At 39.2% G+C, this 18,592-nt stretch overlaps 1 protein-coding gene across 1 annotated transcript in view; it reads right to left on the reverse strand.

The window, feature by feature from the left end:
* The window catches only part of pik3c3 (phosphatidylinositol 3-kinase, catalytic subunit type 3), a 117,879-nt gene that overhangs the window by 20,031 nt on the left and 79,256 nt on the right, over window positions 1-18,592 (reverse strand). The window contains exons 18-22 of the mRNA XM_043686708.2: window positions 17,673-17,742; window positions 14,494-14,558; window positions 9,838-9,922; window positions 6,422-6,496; window positions 2,181-2,349 (exon numbers count right to left, since the gene is read on the reverse strand). Coding sequence (XP_043542643.1) covers window positions 2,181-2,349; window positions 6,422-6,496; window positions 9,838-9,922; window positions 14,494-14,558; window positions 17,673-17,742 — 464 coding nt within the window. The remainder of the gene's footprint in view (window positions 1-2,180; window positions 2,350-6,421; window positions 6,497-9,837; window positions 9,923-14,493; window positions 14,559-17,672; window positions 17,743-18,592) is intronic.

Raw genomic sequence — 18,592 nt, forward strand, 5'->3', positions numbered from 1 at the left:
GCAGAACAGGTTCAAGGGGCTGAAAAGCTGACTCCTGCTCCTATGCCTCTAAAACTGCTCACAGTACTCTAAATGAGATCTTAGTACAGCTGCATGACGATTTCCCTAATCTTATACTCCAACCCCTTGAAATAAGAGCCAACAGGCCACTGGCTTTTCTGATTACCACTGCACCTGTGTACTAGCTCTGTACGTTGTGTGCACAAGTACCCTTATGTCCTTTTGCATCTGTAGTTTTTTTTTCAAGTAAGTAATATTCTGTTTATGTTCTTCTTCCAGAACGAACAACAGCACATTTTCCCCACATGATATTCCTCCAACTTATTGCCCACTTATTTAATCTATCAATACCTCTTTGTTTGCGTTACTCTCACAACCTGACTTTCCACCTACTTTTGTTTCATCGGCAAATTTGGCTACAGAAAAATCACTTCCTTCAAGTCATTAATGTCTACTGTAAACAGTTGTAGGTTCCAGCAACCACAAATAAAAGATTTTAAAAAAATTTTAGAAATCTGAAATTAAAAAAAATTCTGTGAACAAATTTTGTTGAAGAGGAAAAGCCAACAGAGGATGATTTGCCCTTCTGGATATATGTTTGCTTAGTGAGCTGGAAGGTTCATTTTCAGACTATTCGTCACCATACTAGGTAACATCATCAATGAGCCTCCGAGTGAAGCACTGGTGGTGTAGCCCGCTTTCTATTTATATGTTTGAGTTTCCCAGGGTTGGTGATGTCATTTTCTATATTGACGTCATTTTCTGTTCCTTTTCTCAGGGAATGGTAAATGGGATCCAAGTCAATGTGTTTGTTGATAGAGTTCCGGTTGGAATGCCATGCTTCTAGGAATTCTCATGCGTGTCTGTGTTTGGCTTGTCCTGGGATGGATATGTTGTCCCAGGTGAAGTGGTATCCTTCCTCATCTGTATGTAAGGACAGTGAGAGTGGGTCATGTCGTTTTGTGGCTAGTTGATGTTCATGTTTCTTGGTGGCTAGTTTTCTGTCTGTTTATCTAATGTAGTGTTTGTTACAGTCCTTGCAAGGTATTTTGTAAATAACATTAGTTTTGTTTGTTGTCTGTATAACGGTCTTTCAAGTACATTGGCTGCTGATTGACCCACTCTCACTAGTATCCTTATATACGGATGAGGAAGGACACCACTTTGCCTTGGACAACATATCCATCCTAGTACAAGCTAAACACAGACACTCAAGAATTCCTAGAAGCATGACATTCCAACTGGAACTCTATCAACAAACACATTGACTTGGATCCCATTTACCACCTCTTGAGAAAAAGAACAGGAAATGACATCACCATAGGAAATGGTGTCACCACAGGAAATGACATAATCAACCTAGAAAACTCAAACATATAAATAGAAAGCAGGCTTTACATCAGTGTTTCATTCATAGGCTCACTGAAGATGTTACCTAATATGGTGATGAAGTGTCTGAAAATGAACCTTCCAGCTCAGTGAGCAAATCTACATCCAGAACCTCAACCTGAGCTACAAATCTTCTCAAAAGTCAATTTATCCTTCATTGGAACTGAAAAAAGGCCATTTTCACAAATTAGCAATTTTTAAGCAATAAACTTTGACAAGCTTACTAACTTATAACTGTTATTACAGGATATGCATCACATCCATTAATATAAATAATTTCTGCTCAAAAAGGTTTAATCAACAGTCAGGTGTAAGCTTGATTCAGTGTTGGCCTTAAAAGCTCAAGGTTTAAAGCTTTTCTCCAGATATCTGAACACATGATCTAGGGTGACACTTTAAAACACAGAGTTTGGTGATTTTATAGTTCAGACAACATTGACACTAGTCTTCATCATCCCTCTTGGTTAGAAGTAGATCTATCAAAGGAGCATTTTTTGGCTAGTTAACTCACTGCTGTTTGTGGGACTGAGAGCACAAACAGACTACTAATTTTATAAGCAACAAAACATCAAATGTACTTCACTAATTGTGAACCATCTCTGCGATGTCATGAAGATGTATAAGACATTTTATAATTGCTGTTCGATTTGAATTCAATAACTTTTAATTAAGGCTAGACTTACAAATCAGGGAAGACAAATTTGAAACAGATAATTTTCAATGGCTTTTATTCAAAAAAAGTAAGCTCTCCTTAGCGTGATGTAGTGAAATGAAAATTGAGACACATTTACCTTCTCAGGTGCAGAAAGGCAGTATAACATTGTTTACGGAATTCTTGGTACTGTTCACTCTGCATTCCACCCATGCCCTCTACCATTTCTTTACTCAATTTCATGGGAGGTGGCAAAGGTTTAGGATCACGACCCAAAATATATCCAAAGTCTATGTGAAATAATTTCCCTGCAACAGTACAAGTCAAGCATAGATTAATCATCTTAGCATTCCATGTGCTTTTTACTTTATAAAAGCAGCATCACTTCAAAATTGAGGTGATGATCAAATAAAGAAAATGGCAAGTGCAATGGCTCATTAGCAAACCTTTGGTACAGTCAACTGACAACCTAACATTAAAGAAACTTGTTTTACATATGTATCTTACACTACTTAAATAGACTTTTGAACGAGTGTAGACATGTGACATTTTTGGACAATGTTTTTAGACCTTTTTCAAAGTCTTTTCCTCCTAGAAAACAGGAATGGGGGGGGGGGGGGGGGGCTAATGTGGACCTCATTTTCAGCTAAGTAGAAAACTCTTCTGAATGAAAGATGATCATGGATGCATTTTTTAAAACATTCCCTTTTCTTCTTGACTCAGATTTATTTGCGGGTTGAGATAGTCTACATTTGTAATCAATTCTATTCCTTATTCAATTCAGCAAGCCCTCCAGCAAAATGAAAAGATCTTTTCTAGATAGGATTCATCTCCCTTTTGCTTTTAACAGATCAATTTATCCTCTACACAAGAACTGCTACCATAATGCAGAAAGATTAATCTTACCCTGCAGCATGCAAAATACGGAACACTGGAATGCTGATCTATTTGTACTTTACAGATCAGGTACAGATTTGACTACCCAACCATTAATGTTTCCTTTGTACACTCAAATATGTTCTCCATTACACAGTCCCTGCTTTTGCCAATCTTGAATGATGGGCTCATTCTGAGCACTCATGCAAGAATCTTTCTAGAAATGAGTGCTGTCCAAACAGTATTGCACATTTCCCTTGGGTACCAATTTAACACTAGCTACACAAAAATGGTTGCAAAAGATTCAATGTTAACTGTTTGCATTCCAGTCATCTGAGCTTCAAGTGACCTACTGACCTTATTCAATCCATTATTTTTGCTGCTAGAATAAAAATAGAGCTAACGAGACAATACCTTTGAAGAAAGAATTCGAATGGTTTTGAAAATGTATTTTTTAAACTATTTGTAATCAATAGATTCACTCATGTCTGTTTAGCATTAGCACAAATAATGAATGCATTATTATATACTTATGTTGAAATACTATATCAAAGAACATTGGAGAATTAATCAAAAAGCATAATATTACATGCAAAAAAAAAAGACAATTGGTGCAACGCTAACTAGAGACAGTCACATATCCAACTCAGTTATTTAAAACCTAATCGAGCTCCTTTCATTATTTCATGATTAAAGGTTTATCAAAACTTGCTTGAAGGCGGACTGAACGAAAACAAGGCTCTTTGTGATTTCTGGCCAGAGCTGTCCATTTACTATCAGAGGGTTCTTACAAGATCTTCCTCATGAAACAATTTACTATAAATGCTGACAAACATATCGCAGGAAGCTGACGGATTACAGTGGTTGAGATCAATCATTATCAGGTATACACAGCATCTGGAAATTTATAATACAGTGGAATATGTGGAAATACATTTAGAGATATTCACTATTTTCGAGCAATAGGCCTTTCTGAAAATGGGAAAACAAGAAACTATCGGTTACCCATTAAAAGAAAACTTTAAAGGGCCATTGGATTATTGAAATGCTCCACTTCAAAAACAATTTGTCCAAATAGTTAAGTTTCCTTACTTCAAAGAAAAACTTAAGTGACATAGTTAGGTAATTTGAGTTAACATGATACCGTGGAAATGGAGAAAATAGCCCTGAAGATTCCTTACATAGTCAGTTCTTCTATGACGTGATGGTTGCATTCTTGTACAACCCCATGTTATAGAAAAATTGTGCTTTAGAAACAGTGCTTAAAATGTTGGTGCTATAATCACATTACAGCCAACACATTTTAAAAGTCTACCCTGCAGAAACAGCGTCCCCAATTAGTCAATTATGTTTTAGTGAATTCGTGACGACAAAACACGTGTTATAACAGAATGACCTGTATTGGTATTCACCGAAGAAAGGGAATATGAGCAATGTTGAGGTTAAGGAAAGGTCAACATAACGAACGAGGAAGTGTTGTGTATCTTGAGATATATTAAGATAGACAGTCCCCAGGGCCAGATGTGATCTATCCCAAGGTACTATTAGAGGCAAGGGAGTGAAATAGCTGGAGCAGACATCTTTGCGTCCGCTTTGGCCTTAGGCTAGGTTCCAGAGGACTGGAAAATGGCTATGTTGTTTGTGTGCTTACAAAGGGAAACAGGGAATAATCCAGATAATTACAGGCCGGTGAGCCTGACGTCAAGGGTGAGGAAACTATTGGAAAAGATACTAAGAGACTAGATTTATTCACATTTGGAAGCAAATGGACTTGTTAAAGGTAGGCAGCATGGGTTTGTGTGGGGAAGGTCATGTCTAACCAACTTGATTGAGTTTTTTTGAAGAGGTGACAAGAATGATTGATGAGGGAAGGGCAGTGAATGTTATCTACATCGACTTTATTGAGGCATTTGATAAGATATCTTATGGCAATACAAGATAGAGTGTCATTGGATCTGGGGTGAGCTGGCTAGATAGATACAAAACTGGCTTGGTCACAGAAGACAGAGTAGCAGACGAAGGGTGCTTTTCTAAACAGAGCTCAGTAACTAGTGGTATTCCACAGGAATCAGTGCTGGGGTCTTTGTTGAATATGATCTGGAGGAAAACATAGGTAGCTTGATTACTAAGTTTGCGGGTGACACTAAAATTGGCAGATTTGCAGATAGTAAGGAGGATTGTCAAAGGATACAGCTGGATACACATCAAGTGTAGATTTGGGCACAGAAAAAGGCAAATGGAATTATATCCAGACAAATGTGAGGTGATGCATTCTGGAATATCAAATTCAGCAGTGAATTATACAATAAATGGCAGAACCCTTTAGGAGCATGGACATATAGAGAGATCTGGGCGCCGTGGTACACAGGTGACTGAAAATGGCAAGATACACAATGGTCAAGAAGGAATACAGCACATTTGCCTTCATTGGCCAGGGTACAAATATAAAAGTTGGCAAGATATGTTACAGCTCTGCAAAACTTTTGTTAGGCCTCATTGGAATACTGCATGCAATTCTGGTCGCCACACTACTAGAAGGATGTGGATGCTTTGGAGAGGGTGCAGAGAAGTTTTATCAGGACATTGCCTGGTCTGCAGGATTTAGTAGGAGAGGTGGATAAACTAAGATTGTTTTCACTGGAAATACGGAGGCGGAGGGGCAACCTGATAAAGATGTACAAAATTCAAAGAGGCCTAGAGAGGCTGGATAGTAAAAGGTTTTCTCCCAGGGTGGAAAGGTCAACAAGAGGGCATAGGTTCAAGAAGAAAGGGGAAAAGTTTAGGAGAGAAGTGCAGGGAAAATATTTCATACAGAGGATAATGGATGCCTAGAACGCACCGCCAGTGGAAGTGGTGGAAGCAGATATGTTAGCAATGTTTAAGGTGTATCTTGATAGACACATGAACGCTAGGAGAACAGAGAGATAGATACCATGCACGAGAAGTAAGTAGTGGGTTTAAATAAGGACAAGGAATTGGCACAGGCTTGGTGGGCTGAAGGGCCTGTTCCTGTGCTGTATTGAATTGTATTGTATATATACATTGTACATTAAACAAGAAGGCTACCAATGCAATGTACAGTCTGTACATCCATAACCAAGAAAAATGACACAATATTAACTATTTTTCTGCAAACTTTAAAAAAATTATGATAATTCACTCAAAGACTGGCAGAACAAAACTGCAAAGATTTTAGGATTATTTTAAGGTCTGCATAAAGATGGAATTCAGAGCCATATAAAAATAGCATGCAGCAAATTGCTGGAATGTATCTTTGTTGGCCTAAAGCAGCAATACAAAACAGATCTGCAGTGACACCTGCTGAATTTTTATTCAAACTGAATCTATTTATACGATCAACAAATCTTCAACTAAGATTACCTTTTATATACCTGAATGCGAGTTTGAGGTGTATGAAGAAAGAAGTGGATTGTAAAGCAACTTCAAAACATTTTAAAGGCTCTGGATCACAATAACAAAGGTGCTATGTTGTTGAAAACTTACCAGTCTTTGTCAGCAGGAGGTTATCCAAATGTCTGTCCCCAACTCCAAGGATGTATGTAATCACACAATATCCAGCTACAACAAAATTAGATAGTTTAAATATTAAAACTTAAAAAAGCTGAAATCCATGGAATTGCCCATTTTAAATTTATATTCATTATTAATGCTAATAATATTTTTAATGCTATTACATATGCTAATTCCAATTCACAATCCAGTAACAAAATTCACTCAGATTAATTGTTACAGCTGAAATGCTAATCCTAATCTAAGACAAATTTGAGGCTATAAAATATCAAGTACTTTGTGTCAGCTTAGCTAATAATATCTCTGAAGTAACATCAAAGGAATCGGGGCATCTGGTTACCTACTGCTTCACAGAAACAGAAATTAGAGCAGAAATACGGCATTTAGCTCTTCAAACTGGCTAGACTCTCAATAAGATCATGACTGACCATACAGTACCTTGTTCCCATTTTCTCCATATTTGAACCTTCAGCGCAAAGGTGCTGTTGAAGAAGCCTCAATGAGGTTACTGCAGTGTTTCTTGTAGATACTAGACATTGCTGGCACTGTGTTAGTTGTGTTGATCTCAAATGCTTAAGGAGGTGGATCAGTCAAGTGAGTTACTTTGTCCTGGATATTGTCAAGCTTCTTGGGAATGTTATTCGAGCTCCACTCATCCATGGACGTGGAAGTTATTCCATTACAATCCTGACATATCCTTTGCAGACAATCTACAGGCATTGGGGAATCATGAGGCAAGTTACTTGCCTCTGAATTCTTAGCTACTAACCTACTCTTGCGGCTACAGTATTGATATGACTGGTTCAGTTCAGATCCTGGGCAATGGTAAACTCCAGGATGCTGAAAGAGGGAGAATTCAACAAAGCACTGCCAGCGAATCTCAAAAGGACATGGTTAGATTCTCTCTTGTTGGACAGGGTCATTGCCTGGCATTTGAGGAGAACAAATATCACTTTGCACTTATCAGCCCAAGCTTGGACTTTGTCCAAGTCTTGCCACATAAGGACATGGACTGCTTCAGTATCCGAAAATAATGAATATCACTAAATGTTATGCAATCATCATCAGCAAACATCCCCACTTCTGACTTTTTGGAAGCAAGGTTATTGATGCACCAAATCAAAATGGTTGGCCTGTGGAGTCAGTGTCCATGGGCCACATGGCCTCCTTCCACACTTTAGGGATTCTATCTATGATTCATTAAAGCAGATTACTTAGGTTAAGATAAATCAGGCCAAGTCAATATTGTTATGAAGTTGAAGGCATGTACTGTACCTTTGAGAGTGAGAGAGAGAGTGAGAGAGAGAGAGAGAGAGAGAGAGAGAAAGAGAGAGAGACAGAGAGAGAGAGAGAGTGAGAGTGAGAGTGAGAGTGAGAGTGAGAGTGAGAGTGAGAGTGAGAGTGTGAGTGAGAGAGTGTGAGTGAATGAGTGAGAGAGAGAGGAGAATGCTGTTCTGAACTGAGAGATTACAAGCACCCGTGTATATGACTAGATGGTAATCCCAGAGCGTACTGGAAAATTGAAAATATGTAATATTTGGCTGTGAAATGGATACCTGAGTTTTGGTTGCTCTTTTGACAATACGGTTAGCACTGCTGCCTCACAGCGCCAGAGACCCGGGTTCAATTCCCGACTCAGGCGACTGACTGTGTGGAGTTTGCACATTCTCCCCATGTCTGCGTGGGTTTCCTCCGGGTGCTCTGGTTTCCTCCCACTGTCCAAAGACGTGCAGGTCAGGTGAACTGGCCATGCTAAATTGCCCGTAGTGTTAGGTGAAGGGGTAAATGTAGGGGTATGGGTGGGTTGCGCTTCGGTGTGTTGGTGTGGACGTGTTGGGCTGAAGGGTTGTTTCCACACTGTAAGGGGAGCTGAAGATAAAGGGGGTGGTAAACTGGCCTCTGCTTCCAGCTAAAGCAAGGTAGTAGAAGGAAAATATTCTGCCTGGAAGTCTGTGGTGAGTGGTGTTCCACAGGGCTCTGTTCTTGGGCCTCTACTGTTTGTAATTTTTATTAATGACTTGGATGAGGGGATTGAAGGATGGGTCAGCAAGTTTGCAGATGACACAAAGGTTGGAGGTGTCGTTGACAGTATAAAGGGCTGTTGTAGGTTGCAGAGGGACATTGACAGGATGCAGAGATGGACTGAGAGGTGGCAGATGGAGTTCAACCTGGATAAATGCAAGGTGATGCATTTTGGAAGGTCGAATTTGAAAGCTGAGTATAGGATTAAGGATAGGATTCTTGGCAGCGTGGAGGAACAGAGAGATCTTGGTGTGCAGATACATAGGTCCCTTAAAATGGCCACCCAAGTGGACAGGGTTGTTAAGAAAGCATATGGTGTTTTGGCTTTCATTAACAGGGGGATTGAGTTTAAAAGTCATGAGATCTTGTTGTAGCTCTATAAAACTTTAGTTAGACCGCACTTGGAATACTGCGTCCAGTTCTGGTCACCCTATTATAGGAAAAATGTGGATGCTTTGGAGAGGGTTCAGAGGAGGTTTACCAGGATGCTGCCTGGACTGGAGGGCTTATCTTATGAAGAGAGGTTGACTGAGCTTGGACTTTTTTCATTGGAGAAAAGGAGGAGGAGAGGGGACCTAATTGAGGTATACAAGATAATGAGAGGCATAGATAGAGTCGATAGCCAGAGACTATTTCCCAGGGCAGAAATGACTAACATGAGGGGTCATAGTTTTAAGCTGGTTGGAGGAAAATATAGAGGGGATGTCAGAGAAGGGTTCTTTACACAGAGAGTTGAGAGAGCATGGAATGCGTTGCCAGCAGCAGTTGTGGAAACAAGGTCATTGGGGACATTTAAGAGACTACTGGACATGCATATGGTCACAGAAATTTGAGGGTGCATACATGAGGATCAGTGGTCGGCACAACATCGTGGGCTGAAGGGCCTGTGCTGTGCTGTGCTGTACTGTTCTATGTTCTAAGGTCGAGGCCAGTCCGAGTGTTTTTGTCAGCAAAACCCTCACTTCACCACCCTGTCCCCGTCACCTCCTTTATCTGCAGCTCCCCTTACACCACCCCCCCCCCCCCCCCCCCCAGTACTGAAGGAGTGTTACATCCAAATCATCGACTTCTCCACCTCGTGATGCTGCCTGGCTTGCTGTGTTCTTCCAGCCTCCTGCCTGTCTGCCTTGGATTCCAGCATCTGCGTTTTTTTTTGTCTCTAACTTTGTTCATGTGGCATGTTATCAAAAACCTATTGATAAGTCCAAGGACTCCATTCAATAGAATATTGAATGGGGCATATTGCTTAGGTATGAGTTTTGGACCAAGTCCATAACACAAAATGAGATTACACCTTTACTACAAATCATATTTGAGATTATTGCCTGTTAGAAAACGTTTGTTTCCTGTTGATATTTATTACTTACCACAGCTTTTAACATAGGTGTCCATAACCTCAGCACTGATACCAGAGGGCCCTTTTTCACTGGGTGCATGTTTTCTGAAAAAGTTCTAGAAAATGTACAATTGAAGGCATTAGATTACCAAAGAATCTGGAGTTCAATTTTTTTTGGATTAAGAGTTCATGTTCTTTCTCTCAAAATTCAAAATATTTGGGATTGTTTTCTCAAACAAAAATGTACTTAAGTATTTGGAATCATTAGTTAATATTTCAAAGTTAAGTGAAAAATTAACTAAAGCCTAATCAACTTGACCTGACCCACACTGCTTATCAGCAGGTAAGAAACCTGAACACACTTCTCTCTTAAAAGTGCCTGTGAGGAAAATGCAAATAGTTCATAATGATGCATATAAAATTTAAGTTAATAAAACAAAATTGTACTTCAAAAAATTAAAATGTGGTTGGAAGCAGTAGGCAGACATCGATCAGCCAATATTTGTAAAATGCAGATTTGTTAATCCTAATGTTTCATGCTAATTTGCACTGTATTCAGATTTATAAGTTATTTATAAAATACAAACAACTTGATAAATGAACTTATTAAAATGGAAAAAGAAATCTTCATAACAATAGGTCCAGATATTCCAAACAAAATCAAAAAAGATAAAACAAACACAGAGAATACTGAAGAAACTCAGGTGTGAAGCTCGAATCCCTACAGTATGGAAACAGGCCCTTTGGCCCAAAAAGTCACACTGATCCTTCAAAGAGTATGCCACCCAAATCCCTTCCCCATTACTGCACATTTTTCGTCCCACCCGGACGAACCAACCCAACCAACCTGTGGCACAACATTTCAACTCCCCCTCCCACTCCACCGAGGATATGCAGGTCATTGGACTCATCCACCGCCAAACCACAACAACCCGACGGTCGGAGGAGGAGCGTCTTATCTTCCGACTGGGAACCCTCCAACCGCAGGGGATGAACTTGGACTTCACCAGTTTCTTCATCCCCCCTCCCCCCACCTTGTCTCAGCCGGATCCTTCCAGCCCGGCACCGCCTTCCTGACCTGCAGTCTTCTTCTTGACCTCTCCGCCTCCACCCTACTCCGACCTATCACCCTCACCTTGACCTCTTTCCACCTATCACATTTCCAACTCCCCTCCTCCAAGTCCCTCCTCCCTACCTTTTATCTTCTCCTGCTGAACACTCTCTGCTCATTCCTGAAGAAGGGCCTGTGCCCGAAACGTCGAATCTCCTGTTCCCTGGATGCTGCCTGACCTGCTGTGCTGTTCCAGCAATAAAGTTTCAACTTTACTCCTGCAGACCTTACCTACACTATGGGCAATTTACCATGGCCAATTCACCTAATCTGCACATTTGGATTGTGGGAGGAAATCGGAGCACCCAAAGGTAACCCAGGCAGACATGGGGAGAATGTGCAAATTCCACACAGACAGTCACCTGGGTACCTGGTGCTGTGAGGCAGCAGTGCTAACCACAGTCACTGTGTCGCCCAGTATCTGTGGAGATAGGAACAGAGTTAACATGGAGTCCAGTAAGATTCTTCTTCAAACCCTATTTCTGATCACAGTGTCTTGATTTTTTGGAGGGATCTTCCAATTTAAGATCCAACCTTTGTATTCTAGACAGTGAAGCTTCTTTGTAGAGCTATAGAGAGAAGGAAAGTGAATTAGAGTGTAAGACAGAGCCGGAAACATGGTTGATTGGGGTGGGGATTTGAGCAGTAGGCTCATTTGAGGAGCAGTTCAGGGATTTTAACATGAGTGCTTGGAGAAGTTAGTTTTATAGTTATCCAGAATTTTATATTATTGTCTAGCATTTCATGGATATCTAAGTCAGATTTGGAGACCTTTTCATTGGATCATGAGAAGGGCAACTGCCAATTGGATATTTAAATTTTAAGAAAGGATGCATTGGAAAGAAGCGCCACAATGTATTCAGAAGTCTATTATGGACCAGACCAGACCCCCTCAAAATGTTTTAAGAAGGTAGCTCAGATTCTAACTTTTATTTATTTAGGCAGATGTAAAGTGAATACTCCAGGAGTGATGTAACTGGTCAAACCATTCACCTTTAAACAAATCAGAATTTATTTAAACATACGGATGAAACACAAAATAAACCAGAATTTAGAATAAATTATTTGATAATCCACAACTTATTCACAACTTAATGAAAGAACTATTCCAATCCCTGCAGCCCCATAAGCACAACCCTTGGTCAAAGGTGAATTCAAATACCGGTTCTTAGAGGCAGAAGAGATTTTAGAGAGAAAGTCCAGGTAAGACCTCTGTTGAAGCATGAAACTTATTTTCATTGTAGCTCCTTCCCTAGGTCCCCAGTAGTTTTTGACTCCTTGCTTAAACAAACCAAACTAGAAAAAAGATCTGAACTGGGAGAACTGGCCATTCCCCTGCCATTGTTAAAAGTAACCATTCCCAGACAAATTGACACCTCTGCCTTTCCAATCCCTTTTGAAACAAAACCAAGGACAACATAACCTTATTAAAGGGGCAGCATCACCACAGGTCCTGTAGCACATCACCTGGAGTACCTCTGACAATCCAAAGATTTGGGCCCAGGAATTTTTTTTATCTTATTACATACTGATATTACTAGCATACTAGGAATACAGTTCCTACAATGGACATTGCTGATGAAATGGCATTGGAATAGCAATGATGCACTGAGAATTTGAAATTTATCTTGGAAATCTAGAGACAAACAACTTGGGAGAGATATGGAGATAGTGCCATTTCCCTGAGCTGAGGAGATGATCAGCCATGATGTGGAATGGCCAGCAAATTTGATAGGCTGAACGGCCTACTCCTGTTCCAACATTTTTTTCTTGCTTCCTTGACTTTTGAAAGCTACCATAGAAACAGCATTTCTTGATACTTTAGTGATTAGCTTTTCTTCTTTGAAAGTAATTCCTAAGGCACTGCTTTGTACGAAGCAGACGCTCAGCTTTTGCCATACTTTGATGGTGGTGTAGAAGAAAAGATCAGAACTGTTCCCTTCCCCTGCCGGGTGTCTTCTTTACAAACTATACTCCTCTAAAACTAGTAGTAAACATCAATATATTGATGCAAACAACGTCTGTGGAATTTTTTGGCCCAGAAAGCAACACTAAACTAACCAAGATTGAGTTAAACAGATTTTTGATATATAAATGAATTAAGGTTTATGGCTAACAGATAGAAAAGAGCGGCTGAGACACATGTCAGAGAAGGGTTGAAGGGCCACAGAGCTTCCTTCTGCTCCCAAGTTTTATGTATCTATCAGGAGGGCCAATGGACTAAGGGGCAGATGGAGTTTAATTTAAATATATGTGAGGTGTTGCATTTTCGAAAGGCAAATCAGGGCAGGTCTTATACACTTAATGGTAAGGTCACGGAGAGTGTTGCTGAACAAATTGACCTTGGAGTGCAGGTTCATAGCTCCTTGAAAGTGGAGTCGCAGGTAGATAGGATAGGGAAGGCGGCGTTTGGTATGCTTTCCTTTATTGATCAGAGTATTGAATTTAGGAGTTGGGAGGTCATGTTGCAGCTGTACAAGACATTCATTAGGCCACTTTTGGAATATTGTGCGCAATTCTGGTCTCTCTCCTATCGGAAGGATGTTGTGAAACTTGAAAGGGTTCAGAAAAGATTTACAAGGATGGTGCCAGGGTTGGAGGGTTTAAGCTATTGGGAGAGGCAGAATAGGCTGTGGCTGTTTTCTATCGAGTGTCAGAGGCCAAGGGATGACTTTACAGAAGTTTGTTAAATCATGAGGGGCATGGATATGGTAAATAGACAAGGTTCCTGGAGTGGGATAATACAGAACTAGAGGACATAGGCTTATGGTGAGGGGACAAAATTTATAAGGGATCTAAAGGGCAACCTTTTCACACAAAGGGTGGTGTGTGTATGGAATGAGCTGCCAGAGGAAGTGGTGGAGGCTGGTACAATTACAACATTTAAATGGAATTTGGATGGGTATATGAATAGGAAGGGTTCAGAGGGGCAAATAGGATGAGATTAATTTAGGATATCTGGTTGGCATGGATGAGTTGTTGGACTTAAAGATCTATTTCTGTGCTGCACAACTCAATGACTCTGTCATAATCTGTGACAGATTAGTTTCATTATGAATAAACAGTTGAGAGAAGTCAGTCATTAGTTATCTGTCAGCTTAGTGTTCATGGATTTTCTTTTCCTGATTTCAGCAATACAACAGATTTAAGTGGTATCAAATTTCTGTAATTTTCTAAAATGTAAAACTTCTATAAACAAATCTGAATATTGAATGTATTTAGCTTTACCACATGCCATATTCTATGAAAATGAACCCCGTTCTGAGGAAGGATCACTGGACTCTGATTCCTTTCCACGAATGCTGTCCGATCTTCTAAGCTTTTTCCAGGAATTTGTTTTCATTCGGATTTCCAGCATCTGCAATTTTGTCAGTTTTAGTTTAGGATGGCCTCATAGTCAGCACAGACATTTTGGGCCAAAGAATCTGTTCCTGTCTTGTACAGTTCTTTGTTCTATATGAATAGATTTTTAGGTGAATTATGGGCATGGGGTTACCAACGAAATTCTACTGTTATGTACCTTAGTATTAAAAACATAACATCTCTCTTCTAATTCAGTTGTGTTATTTGTTTTACCTGTATACTTCCTTCTGTCGCCAATACTTCAGCAACAGGCACAGACTGTATAAACTGCATGAAGCCTGTAAAAGAGTAAAAATTAGTGTAGAATAAAAACAAGACAATCATATTACTATACTGCCTAAGATAACAAAGAAAATAGCCATAACCACTCAACATATTCTTGATTTGGATATTTAAAAAACAAGTTTTAACATTAGATTATTAATGCAAAGTAGCTTTGAGCAAATATTAACAAAGTATAACCTGAGTCTCAGAGCAGCATTCTTGATCCTCAGCACACTAATACAAGTTAAGACTTTTGGTTGTCTGTAAGGTCATGAGAAATGGTAGGAATAAGCCTTCAGCCCAGCATTATTCGGACTTCACCTCAGGTGAACCATATGGACCAGGAACAAGAGCACCTTGGCCCTTTGAACTTGCTCCACCATTTAATAATATCACAGCTGGTCTGATTTTAATATCAGTCTAGTAAACCTTCTCTGAACTGCTTCTCATGCATTAACATCCTCCTGTAAATACAGGGGCTAGTATTATAAACAGTATTCCAAATGGGGTCTCACCTATGTCCCGTGTAACTGAAGTAAAGCTTCCCTACATTCAATTCCCTCATAAAACTTAAAGCTTTCCTGATTGCTTGCTGTGCCTGCATATTAACCTGAGATATTCATGCACTGAAACACCCAGATCTTTCTATCTCTCACCATTTAGATAATATGCTTTTTGATTAAAAAAAAATTAAAATGGAAGACATACAGGTCAGTCTCTGAAGTGAGCATTAAGAGTGGACATTTGAATGCTGTAGCTGTTGCAGTGGAGTTTACTGGTCGCATTGACATTGTTAGGTGAACAGCCAGCTTCGCAATCCTCAGTTTTGCAGATTGGTTAAAATTCAGTAATTCTCATGTTCTTTTACCATGTTTGAATTGCAGCACTCAGGGTGAGAGGGTGTCCTTTGTTGTCCTCTTTCCTTTTTAATTTTATTGCAGTAATTGGAGAGATAGAATTTGAAGTGAGAAAATGTGTCTACGGCTCAATTAAGGGCAGCAACTAGGCCTCTGAGACTGTAGGGTCAAAGGTAGCTAACCAACACTAAAATATCAGCAGCCCCACCATTAGTGGGATTGCTTCAGAAATATGTTGGAAAGTATGTCTCGAGATGGATACATTTTCTTAAGAGCTTTCAAAATAGTTTAAACTAACAATAGTCACAGTTGCAAAGCCATCATTATAGACATGCAAGTCCTCCACTAAATGGCTATCAGCAGAATGTTGTTCTAAACTTGCTAACCCAGTTCCACTCAACCTCTGAAAGCCAACTCCATTGATTTGTTGTGCATCTGTCTCATTGGGATTGCATACCAACTGAAGAATTCCTGGCATCTGCAAAATTGCCTTACTAGACCCTTTAATTGACCTAATGGCAACGCACCAGCTACCAGGGAGAAGCTACAGACCAGCCCATCTTCAGTCTCCAGCCTCCATGGTCGGATAGAAAATTCTGCCTAATATCTTTCCACAAATATACTGATGTTCTGTTTTTATCAATTTCAAATTAATAAAAATAATTTTGAAAAACCATAAAAAGTTAGATTTGGTAGTCACTAGGGTGGAGAGCCCTTTCAAACAACCAGCCAACGTATGAAGGGGTATTTTCTTCCAAATTGAAAAGGAACAGAGTGGTCAGTTCAGAAGAATACAGTCAAATAGAGCATCTGACACTCCCAATTTCACCTTGTGAACAGAAGCAGTTTAAAACAAATGGGAATGAAGCAGGTACTCACTGACTGAATAAATGCATGAGAGAAAGCGAGAGAACGAGTGTGTGAGACAGCGGGTATGTATATGAATACACACACATATTCAAATATGTAAATTTACTGCTTCTAATTGCTCCCAATACCGAGGAATGTTTTAACCCTGTCAAAGATAATACGGGATCCACCGTTGGCTATAAGTTCACCCAACTATTAAAAGTTGTGGATGCTATACCAAACTCTGCAAATCTATAGGCATAGAAATTGCAGATATGGATGGTTATACTAGAAGTACACCACCTCACCTGTGGTTGAATTATATCACTCAGAATGCAACCCTCAGTTTTTATTACAGAAAATCCAATGCATAAATTAACTTTATTCCCCCACTTCAAAAATAGTCAACCACAGAAGACTCAAAACTAAATGATTATTCTGGCCAAGAGGGCTAAAGGACAAGAAATAGTGTGACAAAGCAAGAGGAGGACAAAAATGAGGAAACTATCTCTCTGCGACTGGCCAGGATCCATTTTGGAGTTTAGAAGAATGAGAATCAAAACAAGAGGCCATTGTTTTAGGACAAGGGGTAACAGATTTAAAACAGAGAAGAGAAATTACTTCACAAAGGGTCATGAATCTGTGGAATTCACTTCCCCAGAATGTGGTGGATATGGGACATTGAGTAAATTTAAGGTGATAGACAGATCTTTAATTAGTAATGAGTTGAAAGGTTATGGAAGCCAGGAAAATGGGTTGAGGCAGAGATAAGATCAGCCATGATCATATCAGATGGCGAAGAGGCTCAAGGGGCTGAACTGCCTAATTTTGCTGCCAGTTCTTATGTTCTAAAGCTAAAGATTTAAAATACACTCTTATTTCTTGCCAAAACATTGCTGATGGTTTACAATAATTTAAAATCATTTGTTAGTTGACTGTAGTAAGGTTGTGAGAGCCATCATGTCACAAGATCAACAGGCACTTTGGCACATAAATGCATCAACTAACACCATCCATGCACAGCGTCAGCTACTATTTTCAGATTTAATGCTGGGATAATTACTGCCTTGTGAAGTCCTATTACAGCACCACCCACAGCTTTAACAGGTATTCCAGATACATATTGGATTTTCTCTATCATGAATCAAAAGATTTTTCAATACATTTTGCAGCCAAATGGAACCTGAAATACAATTGATAAAAATCCAAATATCACATAAATACATAATTTGCATCTTTATTTATAAGAAAATGAACTAATTCTGGCCAATTTAGAGCAACTGTTATTCATTGTAACTTGACTTAATTTGAAGACTGCATCTTATTCTGTGTCTATTCACCACTGCACTGATTTCCACTCAATACGATCCTACAGTAATTGTTTTATATATTTACATCCTTTAATTAGGAAAAATACTTTACCATGTTTGGTACTCGTTGCCAACACCTTGTAGGGCGTCAATTTCAAATCAAGATTTTCTTTTCGTAACAGCTACAATACGTCATGCAAGTTTAAAAGAAAAATAAATTATCTCAGAACTTAGAACATTGAACACTAATAATTCACAGTTACACACATTCAAGAAAAGATGCCATAAACATATAAAAAAAGGATATCTATATTCCTGTTGCAATCCAAGTTCATTGCTTTGGTAACTAACCCTGGAATCATGGGGAACCACTGCACCAGAAATGAGATAAGGTAAGCATCCATATGCTGGCTACTCCCCAATAGAAATCCTTGGTTCTAATGAATGTACGTATATTAGACAGTTTGCCACAGCCCTGGGATGGGGTGGAGAGTATTAAGGATGTGGAGGAGACAAAGTACAGAATTCCAAAATAGTAACTGAACAGAGCAAAACTGTGTTCTATCTTAAATTCGCCATCCACTTAGATTTTGAAAAATACAAACCTAAAGAATTAAAGAGATCTATTGTTAAAACAATATACAGAATTTAATTTCAACACCAACTAGTACTTCTTTCAAAGTGCAATTTGATTGATTAAATGCAAATATCAAGGTACTACTCATTTGTGGGTAGTGTCCCTCAATTAATAGATGAAATAAATTAATTTTGGAGTGGAGATTATTATGGGCAGCGGCAAGCAAACAAATGTTTCACAATGACAAAAGCCTGTCCAATTGGGTACTGCACTATTCAACATAAAACTAATTTTATAAAATGGCTAACAGTCAAACATGTAGTCTAATTTCTCTTAATCAGGGTGAAGATTTACCTATCAGCTTGATGAGCTTTTCATATTGTTGCCACTTTTTTCATTAAGCTGTTTTTTAAATGCAATACATTGACTTGCATAACTGTTAATATATTGTTTAT

The sequence above is a fragment of the Chiloscyllium plagiosum genome, unplaced genomic scaffold (genome assembly GCF_037043375.1).
Source record: "Chiloscyllium plagiosum isolate Xiang-an unplaced genomic scaffold, Cpla_swu_hap1 HiC_scaffold_1, whole genome shotgun sequence".
NCBI lineage: Eukaryota > Metazoa > Chordata > Chondrichthyes > Orectolobiformes > Hemiscylliidae > Chiloscyllium > Chiloscyllium plagiosum.